Source organism: Apodemus sylvaticus, chromosome 5 (assembly GCF_947179515.1).
Source record: "Apodemus sylvaticus chromosome 5, mApoSyl1.1, whole genome shotgun sequence".
Classification (NCBI taxonomy): domain Eukaryota; kingdom Metazoa; phylum Chordata; class Mammalia; order Rodentia; family Muridae; genus Apodemus; species Apodemus sylvaticus.
Window position 1 is genome coordinate 135,996,123 of NC_067476.1, and position 18,864 is coordinate 136,014,986.

Sequence of the window (18,864 nt, forward strand, 5' to 3'; positions counted from 1 at the left end):
AACCACACATATGCCCCTCTTTGTAAATTGGTGAATTAAGCCTAACCAAGAGCTGACTAGTAAAGATTTGTGATGGATCATTTAGTAATTCAAAGGTCTTTTTCTTATTAGTAATGGGTCATTTCAACTCTGATTTTCCTTTTTGATCTTCCTACACTGAAATTTTTTTAAGAAGATTCATGTAGGAAGTACAGTCAGGGAACACATTCTGTCTTGGGATTTGACTAGTCACTGGAATATCTACAGCACAACCAAGCAACGCCCATGTATGCCTGACCAGAGCCTGAAATTAAGAAGTTCTTGTTGGAAAAGAAGCTCCTGTAATTACTTGTGGGTCACCCTGCACTTGATGACCACAAAGATGATGGGAAAGAGATGGGGCCTCATGTGGCCACTGAGTTCTTGAGCCAGGGGGTTTCTGCAAATCCACAGTGCTGGTCCTGTGTAGCTGGTCCACCCTTCCTGACATTGCTGCAGGGCGGGCTGTAGGAACAGGACTCAGGGATGCTCAAGATGGGTAAGCAGACTCAGGGAAAGACGCACCCTGCACTTAAGCTCATAATCGTCCAGGATGGCTGTGAACTGCTCTTCCTGGGCCAGGAGCTCCATGCTCTGAGGCTCCAGCTGAAAGAGAGAGACATATGCATACCAGCATATCAGCTTTCCTGGGAAGACAGGCCATGATGCGCTGACGCTGACCCCACTGACCACAGGAAGTGATCTGAATAGCAAAGGCTTGCCTTGTCCTTCAGCACAAACTGGAGGTCACTCTGCAGGCGTAGGACCAGCTTCTCTGACTCTGAAAGCTTTTCTACCACTTCTATGATCTCCTTCTGCAATCGACTGTTTTCCTAGGAGATAAGTGGGCATAGGCTGGGTTCAGGACACAGAGAAAGACACTGACAAATCTCCGTGTCACTTCTTTGTATGGTGGAGGCTTGTTCCCAGCAGCTTTTTTAAAGGAAAAGCCCTGAAAAAGGCAAGGCATGTGTGCCAAGCAGCCAAGGTATGGTGTTAGAACCCACAATCCCTTATGACAAACCCACACCTCCAAGGTGATTGTTTCTCCACTGTCTTCCCTTCTTACCCCATGTTCAGAACGCTCATGAGTGAAGGAAGAAAAAGCTGGTAAAGAGTCGTGTTTAAGCTGCTTTTAAAATGATGGGTTTGAAGTTGCATCAAAATGGTTCAGAGGTTCAGCACAGCAGTGGTGGGTGTCAGAAGACCAGGGCTGTGCTCAGTAGAGTCAAGAGGGTGCCATCACATTATTGGGTGACAGCGAGTTATGTCCAGATGTTCTTACCACAACGGGCAGGGGCTTCAGGAACCGGGGTGGGGGTGGGGGGAAGGCCACAGAGGTCCTTAGGCATTAGGATAAAAGAAGCTGGGAGCAGAACAGAAAGAAGGCACACAGGGAAGTACTTCTGGAGCTTGGCTGTCCACACAGCTAAGATGGCTTTTGGGAGCCAAGAGCAGGATAGGTACAAGGCAGGGACATTCACCAAAACCCTAAAACTTATAGCTATGAATCCAGGTCATGGCAGGCAGTGTCTAGAAGTGTTCCTAGACCCTAGGGATGCTGCATGCTGGCTGTGGTAGCTGATTCACTCTGATTTTGAGATCGTGTGACTCAGAACAGAGGAGGATGGAGCAAAGCCAAGACCTCCTACTGTGAGGAGAGCACGACATCACCCTGATCTGCCAGTATGTGTCTTCCCGGTTTACAGCAGGGATGTGTCCCACCTACCTTCAGAGCCAGTGTCAGTTTTTCTCGGAGACTGGTCTCCTCAGCCTGGAGACGGCTCACATCCTGCTCCAGCACAGCTCTCTGCCTGAGGGCTTGCTCCCAGAATAGCTCTCGCTCCATCTCTACCTCGGACCGCAGGAGGCTCAGCCTTCCCCTGTATTCTTGCTCGAGGTGCCTACAACAGAGCACACAATACACAGTCCCACTTGGAAGTGTCACTTTGCCTTTCTGGACACCTGTCTTTGGAATGCTTCCTCTGCTGGACCCTGTCAATCTGCTCAGCAGGGACGGACTGCCTATGCCAGACATAGAGACACTGCACACTCTTCCTTTGTGGGCCGCTGGAACTGATCCCAGATAAGGGGGTGGGGTGAGGGTGGACACAAGGTAAATACGCAAAGCTGTACTCGGAGCACTGGGGTGACCAAGAGGGTAGAGATCTCTGTGCATGTACTCTAGATGTCCTATGTCTCTCCACCTACCGTGCCCACATTGTGCCACATCATACCAGGCCTACAGAAGCCCTGTGGCAGGCCCTGACCTGACGCCAGATGCTCAAAGGCAGCCTCCATTCTAGGAGCCAGGCTGCACAAAGCCTGTGGGCAGCGAGTTCCCGAGATCAGGGGAGCAGGCACAGGGGCCTCTCCCTCAAATCTGTCCTCATCTTCTGAAAGTGCCGCCAGCAGCAGAAAGCAGCGCAGGCCTTAGTCTTCCCGATCTGGTGGCAGCGACATGGCCTCGAAGTCTCCAGACTGCAGGACGCTTCAGCAGGTCAGTGATTAACCCCGAGAGGGCTGTGGGTTCACCCTGCAGCTGACACAGCCTGCACTTTTATCTTAGCTAAGAGCTTTCCAGAAACAATACCCTAAAGGGAACAAGTTGGAGGAAGGGAAGCTGTGATTTGGGGGAAAGATAGAACAAATCTGGCTTATGCTTGAAAAACAAAAGTTCAGAATGTTTGTTTTTAAAAGATATTTTAAGAGTTAGAGATTTAGCTCAGTGGTAAAACTCTTGCCTAGCAAACATACGGCCTTACGTTCAGTCCTCAGCTCTAGAAAATAAGAGATATTTCCACAATATATTTTATCCTATTTAGCTCTTTCACCCCATTTAAAAAACCTTAGAAATACACAACCAAAAGAAAGTGGATAAAAGAGTACACAATTATAATCGAATCTCTGCGGCCATCAGAAAAGAAAGGGAGAGAAAGAGAGGGGGTGCTTTTGCAGATGTGTGTGGACATACATATGTGCTTGCATACGGGCACGTGGGAGCTGGGAGTGAACAGCAAGTGGTTTTCCCAGTTGTCTTGCATTATTATTATTGTTGTTTTGTTGTTGTTGTTAAGGCACACCTGCAGACACATGTATCCCACCCACACATTCACTCATGCACATAATAAACACACAGTTTATGCTCTTCTGACCAACCCCACCCCCAAGAAAAAAACAAGACACATGATCAAATCTTCCTAGCCGGCTAGGACAGACCCGAGCCCTGCGCATGGTGACTAGACAGATCAGTTCTACGACTCAAACTAGGATAGGAATTCATTTTGCTCTCAGTGTTGGAACACAATGTTTAAACAGGAGAATCTTCTGAGAACAACCCTACCTCAGGGCTCGAAAGTGGCTGGTGTATGACCCTGAGAGGATGCTCCTTAGAAGTAGGACTTGCCCCCACACCTCCAGCATGAAGAGATCCTGGGAAGCACTAAGGTCCCAGTGTCATACACAGGAGCAGCTAGAAGGAGCCCTGTAACCACTTTGGACCCAATACTTGGGAATAAAGTGAAAGTATAATTGCTGTGTCAACCCTTAGGAGACATCGAAGGAGAGAAGATGGCATTCTAGTGACGGCACTGATCACCTGACTTAGTCATCTGCCATTTTTTTCTAAGTAAGCACTCTGACTTTGAACTATATCCAAAGCCCTTTTCACTCTCTTTTCAACAACAGCTTCACTCTGAAGACAGGGATTTCATGAGCAGTTCTGAGACAACAGGAAGTAAGGAGAGGGTCTTAGAGGTGCCTGGGCCAGAGTACTGGGGAGTTCAGAAGCTGGGAAGCCAACAGTCACCACCTGCTCATGACGCAGAAACATACCAAGTCAATTTCTTATGGAAACAAACTTTTGTGATAAACCAAAGTGGTCTATGCCAAGGGGAGGTAACCTGGACCAGCAAATCAAGTGCCCTGATTCCATCACTTTGTGGGACTCCCATTCGTGGTTTCAGCCTTATTCATACACACCCTCCTATAATGAGGCACAGCTCTGATTGACTGGAAACACTTAAAGTAGATACCACTGTCCTATCAAGATATTGGTGGGTGAAGAAGTAATCATGCAGCCATGTTCACCCATATACTCAGGGCTGTATGCCCACAGGCATTTACACACTTCTCAAACACGGCTGCAGTCAAGGCACACATCCTCATCTCTATAATGTCAACTTATGCACAACCCCCCTCACACGTATGAGCCTGCAGCATCTGCCCTTCCCCAGACCGCAGAGAGGGGTACATGTGGACACAAACAAAAGCCCTGTCCTACCAGAGATGGGTAGGACAGCGTGGGACAGCACTGGATGCAGGAAAGGAGGAAGAAATTCCCTTCTATAAAGCAGATCTATCAGAACTCAAGTGCACAAGAGCCATTGAGAAGCAGGGGCTCCTCACAGTGGACTAAAGGCCACAGCTGACTCTGAGAGACCTAATAATACACTTGGCATAAGTGCTTCTCTAACCTAAGGTTCTTACACTCCCTATAAATAAGCTATCTTTGAAATAGTGTAAAACTAGCCAGGCACAGTGGTCTGCACTACTCAGGAGACTGAGACAGGAAAATTCCAGGTGGGCAGTCCACTTGGGGAGCGCAGGAAGACTGTCCTAAAATGAAATAAAAAGGGATAGGGATATAGCTCTGTAGTATAGCACTTGTTTAGTGTGCATGAGACCTGGGAAGAAGGGAAAGAGGAAGATGTAAGACCTGGACAGAGAAGGTTTGGGTTCCAACTCTGTACATCCATGAGCAATTGTGTGTAAGTTATGAGCTTGTCTGACTCTCCATTTCTCTGACTGAAAACAGGATGGATGCTGGGGGTTAGGTGAGGTAGCACTGACACAGATAGGAAGACAACAGCGTGAGACCTCAGCATCTCCTTCCTTAACCTCTGTCTTGGGGATGCCCACGAACAGTGCTAGAACTCCCATGGTGAAGGAAGAAATGGGCTTTTTGTCTAAACCCAACATTTAGCAAAACACAATCAAACTGATAGGAGGTAGGGGTTAGCTGCTGAGCTCCAGATGCAGGGGGATCACCCTGCAGAATCTGTGGTACCCGAGGATAGCTGCCCTCAGCTACACAAGGGGTTATCTAGGCGGCTGTGACTCCAATCCAACCCTACCCTGTTCATCCCTTGTCCCTGTGGCCATGATGGTCTAACAGTCCACCTGCCAGGTAGGTGGACTCAGGCACCAAAGTTACAAAGGTAAATAAAGGAGAATGAAAATCTGTGTGAAATCCCTGAACTCCCATCAAGCCTGTGTGGGAGGATTCTTCAATATCTTGAGTAACATTCAGGGAGACATATAACTCCACATTCCCAAGCTGTCAGGACTGCTGTGAAAAAGCATGGCCTTCAGGTGCCAAGGTACTCATGACAGGATGCAGACTCCTCAGCAAGTGGACAGTCACTCCTCATGAACTGCCTTCCTTTTCTCCCTTCATGCAGTTCAGTCCACACTAAGACAAGGGCTGCCACTCAGCGCTAAGCATAAAGATGCAGAACTGGCCACACCCAGCCCACAGGGGAGGAGTTGACTGAAGGTTCAGGCACAGCAGAACTGGGATCTGGTCTTGGGCAGGCCTGTCCTGGATGAGTGCCCAACCCAAGATGGAGATGAGGGGGCAGCAAACAGCTCTCTCTGGTCTACATCGTAACACAGATCTGGGTGAGAAGAAGCATCAGGCAGATGACCACCTAGCGAGGGGTGGCCAGGAAGTCTAGGACTCCTACAGCAGAGCTAAAGATGCTCCTTCCATGCCTTAGCTTTAATCTTCATGCCAGGGGCTTCTTCCGATGCCTGGTTAATAAACCTAAGCGGTAACTTTGTGGTTTTCATTTTGGCTCACTGAGCCACCTTCTCTCACTGACCCTTAAAGATCAGTCCTGGTGCTGTTCCTTCCAAAGCACTCACCATCTTGCAATACAGACAACTCCAGTTAGGAAATAGCCTGATACATTCATGGACAGATCTAAGATTTTTTCTATGGCCACAGGTACACAGGAGATACCAGGGATCACTGTGCCCACATCACAAAAAGCAGGACACTGCCTGTTAGATGCAAATTTCCTTTCAAAATAGGTGTCCCCAAAGTCATCCCAACTCCCACTGGCTCTAGTAAGACAGCAAGATCACCTCAGCAGGCAGCAGCCCTGGCTGGTCTCCAAGAATGGGAGGAGTCACTGCTGTGGCAGCCCAGGAGCTATAGCTGTGGGCCTCAAACCTACTTGATTTTCTTTTCCGTGAGTTGTTCCAGGGCTGAGTGGCAGTCATCCATTTCTCTCACAAAGTCCAGGTTCCTCTTCTCAGCTTTCTCCAGGTCCTGCCTTGCCTTGTCCCGCTCCTGCACCAGCTGCTCCACTTGCCCTCTGCCAGGGGACAGATGGGACACTCCTGTCAGCCCGACAAACTTGCTCAGGCTTTACTGCCCCACAACTACCTCCTGGAGCCTCTACAGTTGCAACCATTTACCAGTGCACATATTAAGAAAGGCCAAATGATGGACTCAACAGTGAGATAAACCAGATCCTAACCCATCAGGAGGGTTTATTCACAGGGACTTTTTCTCTATTGTTAACCTTAGCACAGAGATCCCTTGTTTACTCTTGAAGCAGGGCCCTTTCACACGGTTTCTGCTTCCACAATAGTGAGCTCTGGAATCAGCAGGATGAAGGTCAAGTTCAAATCTTAAAACATGATAAAAGTGATTGAATGAGGTCCTGGACATACCAGATTTCTAAGCATGTCCCCACGTTTAAGGATGCACTGGTAATCTTTAATTCTAGGGACACATAATCTAAGAAGTAGCAACAGTAAACAGCTATGGGCCCCTGGGCCTCTATTCTCTTCATCTGAATTCTATTTACAGGGGTGGGAGAGCAGGAAACAGCCATACCGGGAGTCACCAGGGAAGATGGAGGTGAGGCCCAGGAGGTATGACCTAAAGTTCCTGCCAGCAGAGCTTTATCCCATTCCCTAGTGGGCTCTTACTGGTGATAGCTCAGTTCCTGGCGGTAGCAGGCTAGGGCAGCCTGCTGGATGACACCATCAACTGTCAGGAGTTCATTGTCAAGGGCCCAGGTCAGCTCCAAGAGGTTCACCTTCTCGTCCACACTGAAGTCCAGGCTCTGGAATCACGAAGCCCCAGAAGGCAAGGGGAGTAAGAGACTTCTCCAAATGTACTCTCTTGTCCTGTGACAATTCAAGAGCATACCCACAGAGGCTACTATAGCAAGCACCTGCCCCTTTCCCGCCTGCAAGTGTGTCAATATTGACCATCCTCATCATACTGTAGTACTCAAGACTCCATTATGACACTGGGCACAACTCAACATGGACAAAAGTCTTCTGCCAAATCAAAGAGTACGAGCTGCAGTAAGGAGCATATCCCACCTCAATACGCCGCATGGATTGAAGAAGAAAACTGGGGAGTGGGGCCTTTCCCTCTCCAAAACCAACAGTTTTGGGTACTAAGGTAAGTCTTTGGACCACCCATGTGAAAAGATTTTCCCTACAGTCTAAATCATCACAAAACAGAAGAGAGACCAAAGTCCAGATATAGCCACCTAACACTTGACATCCAACTCCTCAGGGCCAGTCAGGCCCCTGACAGGCTCCTTTTTATATGAATGGAAAGGTCTCACTATATAACCCACACACAGGGCAAGCATGCTGGGAGCCCCTTGCAAGGATCCCCAGATAGACCAAGGTCAGAAAAGTTAGAGAACTATGTCACAACACCAGCTTCTTGTCTAAGTAAAAGGGAGCCCTCAAAACCACCCTGGAGAGCTGTGGAGTTGGGTCAATGGGTGCAGTACTTGCTTGTAAGTGTAGGAACCTAAGTTTGTACGTTCAGGTAAAGCTTGATGCCGCAGCTCACATCCGCAGTGCCCGCACTCTTATGGTGAAATCAGAGGGAGGCAGGAGGAGTCTTCAAAGCATACAAGCCAGCTGGCATACACACTTATGACAAATGAGCTTGTCTCAAACAAAATAAAAGACAAGGGCTGATACCTGCAGTCGTCCTCTGAGCTCCACATATGCACCATAACATGTACACACACACACACACACACACACGCACGCACGCACGCACGCATGCACATACCAACAAAAACTAAAAACAAAATTTAAAAAGCTAGGAGATGGTTCATGCCTCTATTCCTAGAACTCAGGGTAGAAACAAGAGTGTTTTTGGTGCTAAGATGTATAGCTTCATCTTATGTGTATTAACTACACAGAGCAACATCAGCAGAAGCACAGGAGAAGTGATGGAAAAACCCACGTGCTCAATCACAAGGAAGGGCTGCATAAACTAAGAGCCACACAGTATGATACCAATACTAAGAAAATTAAGCTAGAATGTTTAAAACATTTATTTGTCTATGTTTGGAAAACCCCACCAGAGGCTCACATGCATGTGGGTGCACACTCACAGAAGGAAGCCTGTGGTGTTCCTCTTCAGATGCAATGCTCCTAGATTTTTGTTTGTTGGCTGTTGTTTTGAGACAAGTTTTTTTGTTAGCACATAGGGTTTTCAACTAGGGTAAGCTGGTAGGTCATCAAACCAAATCCCGAGGAGCCTCGTATCTCTGCCTCATCAGGGCTGGGATTACTAAGACTCAGTTTCTCCTGCATCTGTATCAGTACTTAAAACTGAGCAATCAACAGACCTCTTTGTGATTTTATTTATATTTTAATAGGATTTCTTGATGTAGCCCTGGCTTTTCTGGAACCCTCTCTGTAGACCAGGCTGGCCTGAAATTCATAAGTCTGCCTGTCTCTGCCTTCCAAATGCTGGAATTAAAGGCATATGCTACCACCACCTAGCCAATTAAAGGTTTTGTTTGTTTTTCAAGGCAGGGTTTCTCTGTGTAGATCTGACTGGCTTGGAATTCACACTGCAGACCAGGCTGGCTTCAAACTCAAAGACCATGTCTTTGAGTCTGTCTCCCATGTGCTGGGATTAAAGGGGTATGCCACCACTGTCCAGCTCCCTAGTTGCGATTATTTAAAATTTTAATTATGTGTGTGTCTGTGTCTGTGTGGGTGTGTTCCCCTGAGTGCAGGTGACAATAGAGACCAGAGACAATGAGGTCTCTCGGAGTTGGAATTACATAAAGCAATTATTAACCACTTGATGTGGGTACTGGGGGCTGGGGCTGGGTCCTCTGTAAGAGCAACAGGCAAACTTAATTGCTGAGTTATCTTCTGGCTCCAGATTGTGATTCCCCCCCACCCTTACCACCAAATAATAAAAAGCAAAATTTGGAAAGAAAACTAAATCTAGTTTATACCACTTCCTGGAGGTAGGTAGTTTCTCACCCCTGTTGGCCCCAGTGAGTCTGACCTGGCTGTCCCAGGGCAGATCTCTATCTAAACTACAAATGCAACTCAACCAAAACCCACGGAGCAAGGATAAGCCCACTCATGAGAAATCCCACCCATTTCAGCTCACCGTGGGCTCACCGTGACTGATGATGGTGCTAATTAAAGGTCCTCTTAGTACAGAGAAGACTGTGACTGGCAGGGGGGCGGTAAGCGGGATGTAAGTAAATAAATAAAAACAAAACAACAAAAACCAAAAGCAGTAATATAAAAAGAATACTGTATGACTTCCTTCTTAAGTGACAATCAGGGATGATGTGTATGACACTAAAACTTACCTTTGAGTGGACATTTTCCAGACTGCTTTCTTATGTTTTAAAGTTTCAAATTAAAATTTCCTACATTTTAATTGCAAAATATTTATGAAATATGAAAAAATATTTCCTTTAGGGGCTCCCATGCATTGGGTGACATGCTGTCAGCACATGCTCTGCTGCATTTCTCTTCTGTGGACATGTGGCCCCCATGCTCCCCGCTCAGCCCCACAGTGCCTTGGACACTACCCGGCAGGGCAGCCATGAGCAGCGAGTTGCAAACCTGCAAGATCTCCCGGCCATTCTGAATGCCCTCCTGGGCCCATGCGGAGATGACCTGCTCGGGAAAGGCAAAGCCACTGCCATCGTCGACACTGGAGAACAGGCGCAGGCCTGAGCACACAGACACGAGGGACGAGGTCGTGGTGGTGTGGCAGCCGCTCTCCTCCTACACATCAGGAAGGAAGATGCCCTGAGACTCTTGAGACTGTAGTGTCTGTGCACACTAACAAATGACTCACCTTGATAGCCTGTGTTCAGTATTTTGCCTTCTCAATGAAGCCTAAAGGAAGAGAATCCATCCCTGAAATGGTTTGCAGCCCCCTTCCCTAGGGAACATGCTCAGGATTTACCTGGGATCATATGCTTCTGCAAGGGACAGAAGTGGAGCTGCACTTAGTCCTTGGGCCCCAGCCCCTGGTCTTGCAAGGATACTTGAACACCTACTCTTATTTACCATTGTCACCTCATACCTGTAAGGTCTGAGCCAGCTCCCGCATTTTTTCCTTTGTTAAGAAAGTGCTCAGACCAGGAAACCTCAGGCTAAGAGAGGAAATGACTGATGGGCTCAGAAAGGGGCAGAATAGCCAAAGCAGAACTCCACATTTTCCAGAACTCAGCCCCACAGCCCAGTTGTACTAGGCTGTAGCAGTACTAGGGAGGTTTATGGGATAGGAAAGTCTCCCAGAGGGAAAGCTCCCTGTGAGACTTCTCTACGACCTGAACCCAAGGGTGAGGATGATGTCCTACCCTCTTCTGTTCCACCTAGGGTTCTTCACAAGTCTCATCTGCAAGGAGCCTTGGAACTGAGGGAGGTAGTGCTTCTGTATACGAGGGAAGACCATGCACCCATTGCTCTGAGGAACCAACGCCCCACTTCAGGAGACAGATGGGCTGAACTCTCCTCACCACCTCCATCTCCTCCATCTCCTTTCTCCTCTCATGATTCCTGGGCTGAAATGCTTTCTCTAACACTTACCAGCATATCTTCTCCCTATCTAGCTTGCCCCTCTCTTGGGCCTCACTCTGACAACTCTCCCAGAACAGCATTCCAGGCAGGGCTTGCTAGAGGTTCTCTTCCTACCCATCATTCCTGCAACTCCAGTTCCCCTCTTGTCCAACACACCAGCTCTTTCAGCTGGCCCAACCTCTGCAGCATGTCCAGGGAAAGAGTATTTGCTGAGCTGTGTGGCTGTCTTTCAATACTTTTGTTTAAAACAAAGCAGACATCTTGACCCATTTACAGAGGGAAAGATCTTATACACATGTACAGTGGCTGAGCAAATGTTTACCTGGGTGTGTATGTACAGAGCCTGCACATATGTTTATAGCTGGAGTGCATATAGTAAGATGTGTTTGTATACAATGAGCAAGTATAGTGGATGTGGACATATCTATGATGGGTGCACACATAGAACCTTTGTTCTATTGTGTATCTACAATGGCTGTGCATATAGAGAACCTGTACTTGTCTTCAGCAATGTGTACGTGCAGGAGATGTGGAGTATGCAGTAGGCACACATATACAGTCACATGCACAGCACTGAGTAGAGCATAGACAGAGACTGATCACAAATCTATAGTGGGTATGCATGCACTGTAGATGTGAATGTGTCTACAGAAGGTACACACATTCAGTGGATGTGTGAATGTGTAGGTATGGTGGACTGCATGTCTTTATACTGGGTGATGCACGTACAGAGACTATATACATTAACACACAGTGAATGTGCAGACATAGTGGATGCAGATGGGTCTACAGCACGTATGCACTTACAGTGCTTCAGGATGCAATGTGTCTTCAGGAAGTTCTCATGTACAATGGGTGTGCACTTTTAGAGTGGGTACCCACATGAAGAGTCTGAGCATATGTCTGGAATGGGTGTATACATACAGAAAATGTGTGTACATAACTGGTAATGAGTAAACAGTGAACATACATATGTCCAACAGGTGAGCGCTTATAGCGTGTGTACAGAAGATGCACACATAAAATGGATGTGCCATGTCTACTGTAGCAATGCAAGTGTGGTGGATGTGTGCGCTCACTAAGTTGTGCATGTACAGACGATGTGTGCACAGTGAGCACTGTACGGAATGTATGAATGCAGGTGCGTGCCTGTGCTGTATACCTGTATGTAGTTTGTGAGCAAAACAAACAAGGTGGGGAGATGGTCCAACATCCACAGTGCCAGAAGCATGGGAGCAGTTCGCCAGGTGCAGGGAAGGAAGGTATCAGAAAGGAGCCGGAACGTGGAGCACATTCTAGACGGTGACCTCTGCCATAGATGAGGCTACTAGGTGAAGAGGCACCTTCTGAGAAGCACATGGGACCCACAGTCCTCCTTATATGCTAGCCTGTGGTGTCCAGGCAGTTGCTGGGTCTTGTAGGAGGAGATTCAGAGACTCTGAGGATGTCATTTGATAACAGATGTCAGTGATATCAAAGCACAGGAAACACATGGCCTCATTCAGAGGGGGTATCCAGCTGAACCCAATACTGAATATGACTTGTGTGAGGGAGAGTCTCACTTTCAGGCTCTCAGACTTGTGTTTATGAGCTTATATGTGGTGCTAAGACTGGCCCAGAGCTTGCCCATGCTGGGAAAGAATTCCACCACTGATCCACACTCAGCTCCTGGATTTCTGACCTGTAGGGCTGTTACCATTCTGCAGTGCTTGCCCTGCCTATCCACACTGACTCGGTCAAATATTCAGATTCTCAAATATACCTTGCCCATACCAGTGCCTGTCCTCAAAGCTAGCTGTGCTATGTCCTGATGCTAATGAAACAAAATGTTGAGACAGTCACCTCTGAGCAAGGTGGCTTGGACAAAATAAAATTCATGACTTCAGGTCAGGAAAAATAATCCACATAGAGGACAAATCCCAGACAAGCTACTCTACTCTACAACCCATTTTTAGTGCATAAAGGGAGAGGAGACAGTTGTCTTACTGAAAATCATCACTCAATCAATGGCACATAGAGGGGACAATCTGAGGAACGGCCATGTTCCCCATATTGCATTATTCTCTGAAATTCCTGATGTAGGTGCTCAGACTGCTTCCATTTTACAGATGAACACAGCTCGGAGGTGAGTCATACACATCAGGAATGAGCAGCGCCAGACAAGCTCAAGGTCCAAGAGCACTGAGTGTGCACAGGTGTGTGCACATGTATGCAGCTTCTGTGCTCAGTGCCAAGACCCTGGCAGCAGCAGCAGCCGGCACCCTTATCTGGCAAGGAGCAACACCAAGTACTGTTGGTGTTTGACATTTAATTCTCCCATTTTACCTGATAATGAGACCAAGGCCTGTTTGGTTTGATCAGACTGGAAGATGCTGGAAGCGAAGGAGGCTCATGACCAAACAGGCCAAGCTGAAACTCTGCAAGACTCACTCTGCCATCTCCATCTTGGTCCAGCTTGCTGAACAGTTCTTCAAGTTCCTAGACAAAAGCCAGCACCCTTCAGGCCTAGAGAGCCACCTTGCTCTGTCCCTCTGGCTTCAAGCACCCAACAAGAGCACTTGGCTTATCCAAAGATTGAAGTGTCTAGCTGCTTTACAAAGCTGCTTCAGCTGGTTTGTTTGGATATTACAGGGCCTTGCCAGGTGGGAGGGGCAGCGTCTGAAAGTCCTAACTCTAGAGATACATAAGTGTCCATGGGGGCAGGAAGTTGCTGGAAAGCCAGCCCGAACTTTACAGTTCATGGTCCAGCAAGGATACCAGGCAGGAATAATAACAGGTGGGAACTATGGTATCACTATAGCCAGCTTCCTGTCCAAGTCTTCCCTAAAGACTGGTACCTACACCTGGGGTATAGCAAGGCTCATATGCTGTGTTGAGCTGGGCAGAAGAAGAAGGGTATTTGGTTCAGGCAGAAGGACAGCTGGAAGTGAAACTTTTAGAAGCAGCTGAGACCCTCAAGGGCAGCTGAAAATTTATGAGGATGGGCTGTGTGGGTGAAGATGGACTCTCAAGGTAGCTCAGAGTTTTAAGCAATAGCACCAGGAGCCATCAAAAGATGTGAGATTACAAATTGCAGAAGAAAACTATTCTCTGAAGGTGACCTGGTTTTCCAGGCTCAGTGCTAAATGTGACTGCTACAAATACCATGTCACTGACGTGACCCCAGGCCTTCACCTGTTTTTCAAGACCATGGAGCCCGATGCGTCGGCAGACCACAGCCAGCTCCTGCTCATTCAGGTGACCACTGCTTCCAACCCCCAGTTCATGCCAGATGCCCTGGACCTGGTTCTCACGAGTGCTGAAGGAGGGGCTACAGGATTTCCGGGGTGTCCCGAAGACCTCACAACCCCAGGATCGCAGCTGGCCTGAAGCAAGGGAGGGTCATAGTTAAATGCTGATAAATAATAAAGAAACCACAATGGAATACTTAGGCTTATGGGCATTAGTTACTTTCCTAACTCGAGTAACATAAAAGTCAGTGTCCTCCATGGAGAGCCAAGCAGGAGTATTCCAAATGACAGCACGGGCTGGGCATACCAAAGGGCCTGTGGCCAGTGCAGCCTGATCCAAGACATAGACTGCAGGGCATTATCCCAGTGTTGGGACTTCCTGTGTGCAGGACAGTGAGGCCTAGACTCTGCCTATGGCCTGTGGGTAGTCAAGACTAGAAGCTCCATGTCTTCATGGGTGGGTTAGTGTCTTTTCAGCTCCACAGACGCATCCACAGGGCACCTCCCAATTCTTTACAGGGGACCTTGGGGCTGGGCCCTCTGTAGCCAGAAGAGAATCCAGTTTGTTCACCCAGCCCCAGACACCCCTTCCTGGTCACTGCAGCCTAACACATGAGTGCCTCTCATCACTGGCCTCGCCAAAGGTTTACCACAACCTCCTGCTGCCCCCAGTCTCACAGGTCCGGCTGTAAAGGGCCGTGCAGTTAGCTTTCTACTTGCTCACTGAAACACATGTCACACTCATGTTCTCGCTTCTCCCCTCATCTCAAATGACTGGCCTCATCTTTTTGGCTTTCCCCCATGAGTCAGTTTAAAAACACAACTCCAAATTCTGATACTTTTTCTTCCACCAATACCCAGGGGTCTGTAGCCTCTCTGCAACCTCAGAGAGTCTTGAGACAGCTTTCACCAGCAGAACATAAAAGAAGTCATAACACAGGAGATCAACAACCCAGCTGGCCAGACCGTGTGTAAGGAGTCCTGAGCCATTATGCTATGAGGAAGTCCAGCCATGCTGAGAGGTCCTTTGATTCAAAGGCAGCACACATCTGAGCCTTAGACCAGCTGTGTGAGTCACCTCCACATTCCCCATGGGTCAAGACACAGCCTTCACGGTCTCAGCAGAGGCCCTGGGTATCAGTGACACTGAGCCATGCTACCCATGTCTTCAGCTTTCCTTAAGTGCTACACTCCCTTCCCAGAGAAGCTCCGCAGCAGCATGGAGCACTTGGCTGCTGTGGCCAGCAAGGCCTGCTGGGAACCTCACTCTTAGTCATGAGCTCATCAGAAACCCTCTGCATGAGCCTTGGGTGGCACTAAGGAGGAGTTGCTCAGACTGCCTTCACCCTGTCGAAAGGGTCAGAAAGGCCTAGGCCGCTGTCCCCTGGCCAGTTCCTCAGCATCTGCAGTGCTCAGGTACAGATGACATCCCCATGCTGGCAGCCTCCTTTTACCATTTCTGCGTCATTACTGGTGTTGGCAGCTAATTGTATATTGTCTTCTTGCTTTCAAATTGTTTGCCACTGGCCTTGGTATTATCTCCCCAGTTAAGTTCCAGGAGTCAATTCATTTTTATTAGTGTGTGTGGTGTAAGTGAGAGAGAGGAGGGAGAGTGTGTGTGTGTACACGTACGTACATGTGTTCACTGATACACATATACGTAACATGTGGAGATGTCAGGTGTGTTATTCTCTTACCACCTTACTCTCCAGGGTAGAGTCTCTCGCTGAGCCTGGAGCTCACTGACTGGGCTAGCCCAGGAAGTCAGCAAGCTCTAGGGGTCCCACTGTCTCTGCCTCACTAGTGCTTGGATTTCAGATGTGTGCTGACAAGCCCGACTTTTTATATGAGTGCTGGATTCAGGGCCCCTGGTTATATAACAAGCGCACGGAGCCAACCCAGGATTCTTAAGCACCATTTCATCATCTCTCATCACAGAAGCATCGTAGGCAAATATGAGTCTACAGAACCTCTGTAATGTCTCCTAGGGTACTACTATGAAAACTTTGGGTGAGTTTCTGTACCCCTGGGAACATGTAATGCAACTGCCATCCCAGAAAGGTGCCCATGGGTTCCACATCCAGCTCATGCCTGTGCACCTAGTGGCTACTTGGAACTCAGTACCACACACAGACAGGAGCACTTCTGATGGCCGAGACCGCTGGTCCAGCTATACACTCCTGATGCTGGTGTACTGACTTGCTCCACCTGTGGTCTTTGGTTGCTGTGTCAGGCTCTTTAGGAACAGGACCATGTGCTACTCTCTACTGCAGTCAACTCAAACCCTAGTTGGGTCTGAGACTACCGCTCCACAGCACAGGAGACTGCAAGCAGGCCAAGCAGACCCCTTGGCCTAAGAGTCCTGGGTAACACTTGTCATCCAGATTCACACTGCAACTCATGATTAAAAGCAGCAGCACCCTGCAACATTGTCTGGAAGCCTGTGTCTCAACAAGTGGTGGTCTTGGGGGAAACTGAAAACCAAGTGACTGTCTCTGGGGTGATACCGCATTCCAATCACCTCTGGAGGAGCAACCTACGAGGGCCGCGAGCGCGCACACACACACACACACACACACAACGTGTGGTTCCCAAGACATTGCCCTCTCTAACACCAACCTGGCTCTCAGAGCTCTAATCAGGCACAGCATGAAATATGAAGCTGCGGCTTACCTTGTGCTTCAAATAATTCATTCTGAGGTTCTTTAGCACTCTCAGCGTCTTCATCTGACTTGAGGCTCTGTGAAAAGAGGGAAGAGAAGGATATGAGTGCCCCAGTGGGTGACGTGGCGGATGAAACACCAGGAATAAGCACAAAGGATGTTGGGGTGGGAGGGGTCACTGAAGATGCACTGTGGGCTGGGACCCCCAGGCTGAAGCTCCATAGGCTGTGGTCCCGCTAAGCAGTCTTTGTAAAGGCTAACACCTTCTCCAAAGCGAAGGGCTCAGACATAAGGTTGGCCACATGCCTTGTTCTGCATGCTCTGTCTCCTTAGCATAAACTACCAACGAGCTACTTCTGAACACAGAAAGCTCCTGCTTTCCATAGCAGAATCTGGCCAGCTTCGACAGGAATTGTCCCACATTTCACCCATGGACACTTTCAACAAATATTGTGATTATCATGACCCTGTGCACAATCCTTTAGGGGTTCTGGGGCTCACACAGTCCATAGGAAACACAGATGGCAGAGAACACATGGCCCTGAAGGAATGTGTCAGTGAACAAAAGCCTCACCGCGTCAGCAGACCAAAGCTAACACTAACTTCTGAGCAAGCGCTGTGCGACCTGCCGGTTCCCGAATAGATGCTTGGGTGACCGCCTGGGTGAGCAGCTGCCCCACTTCTCAGGAGTCAGAATGTGTGCTGGCAATAAACACTCAAGTTTCATTTTTCTAACGCAGTTAACTCAGCTGACAACACAGTGTTCTCTGTGTTTGTATTCTGAGTCAGAGATAAAGTATCATGATGAAGATGGAGGGTCACTAGCTTAGACGTGTCCCCTCCCAACCTACCAAGCTTTGCAGAGGTTCCTTTTTCCACTGAGACTCCTCACCTATCCAATGCGCAGATTTCTTTATATGTAGCAGGAAAAGTTCCACTGCTAGCCACAATAGGCTCAGGAGCAGGGAAAGAAAGGGTCAGCTCCCATTCTCTAGGAGGCCTCTAGCTGCCCCTTGCTGGACTACAGATGTGTGGGCCTTGGTATATCCTGAGGCAGACAGTACTGTGGATTCAGTACCCACTTTCCTAATCCTGAGGTTTACCAAAGGCTTCTTTTTCCACTCCTTGGCATGTAATGTTCCCCTGTTCTGAAGCCCCAATTTGGACTTTCCAAAATAAAAGGAAGATGTGGCTGGTGAGAGAGAAATAAAGGTCACAACAAAGCCCCCGTCACTCCAAATCCGAAGGAGCGTGGCCTGGGACCAGGAGTGCCCCAAAGAGAGAGAGCTTCAAATGAAGAGAGCTGTCACACGTGTCCAGGCTGCTAACAACTCAAGCTGCCCAGGAACTTGGTCCCTGCCACAGTCTCCAGGACCATTCTTTTGGGCAGTGACAATTTAACAATTACTTCCCTAATATTTGGCAGTCTAAATGGGAAGAGCTGGCTGACTAACCTCCACACTTTCCAGAGATGCAGAGCGTCTCAGCGGAGGCTTCACACTGCCCTTGGCCTGCTGTTCTGATCCATATTTGGTTGCAGTGGCAGAGTCAGCGAGCTCAGGTAGGCTCCGACGGCCATACCACTTAGAGCCACTCATGTACTTTGGAGGGACAGCACAGGAAGTAGCTGGAAGGAGAAAAGGAGACAGGTGGAGAGGGGATGGCTCTGAAGCAGGCTGCAGGCCCTGCATGGAGGCAGACCCTCCCTTAGAAGCTGGATGATGAACCTCCAGTATGGGTCACAGACACACTGTTAGTCTGGAGGACACAAGGACACTGATTGGATGATAGTGAGCAGATGTCCTATTACTTGAAACAAACTGGTAAAGTCACGTTGGGCAAGGGGCACTCCTACTGAACCCCAGGTGCTTTTTACATTTTCTCAAGTATATTTTGGTTTTGTTTATGCAGTGAGACATCAACAGTCCATGAACATGTAGCCAAAGAACTGAGGACTATTTCCCCATAACTCCTTCCTTAGAGTACTGGACTCAGGGTTGCAGCCTGTGCCCAACAAGACAGGCTCAGCCACCATCACAAGAAGCCAA

The 18,864-nt window shown here is 48.4% G+C and overlaps 1 protein-coding gene across 3 annotated transcripts in view; it reads right to left on the bottom strand.

The window, feature by feature from the left end:
- The window catches only part of Ninl (ninein like), a 75,980-nt gene that overhangs the window by 20,791 nt on the left and 36,325 nt on the right, over positions 1-18,864 (bottom strand). Inside the window, exons 4-13 of one of the 3 annotated variants that reach the window (XM_052183868.1) lie at positions 18,271-18,443; positions 16,827-16,893; positions 14,098-14,288; positions 13,249-13,401; positions 9,958-10,122; positions 7,024-7,160; positions 6,261-6,401; positions 1,748-1,922; positions 741-851; positions 544-624 (exon numbers count right to left, since the gene is read on the bottom strand). In XM_052183868.1, coding sequence (XP_052039828.1) covers positions 544-624; positions 741-851; positions 1,748-1,922; positions 6,261-6,401; positions 7,024-7,160; positions 9,958-10,122; positions 13,249-13,401; positions 14,098-14,288; positions 16,827-16,893; positions 18,271-18,443 — 1,394 coding nt within the window. The remainder of the gene's footprint in view (positions 1-543; positions 625-740; positions 852-1,747; positions 1,923-6,260; positions 6,402-7,023; positions 7,161-9,957; positions 10,123-13,248; positions 13,402-14,097; positions 14,289-16,826; positions 16,894-18,270; positions 18,444-18,864) is intronic. The other 2 variants (XM_052183869.1, XM_052183870.1) reach the window with 2 other exon arrangements.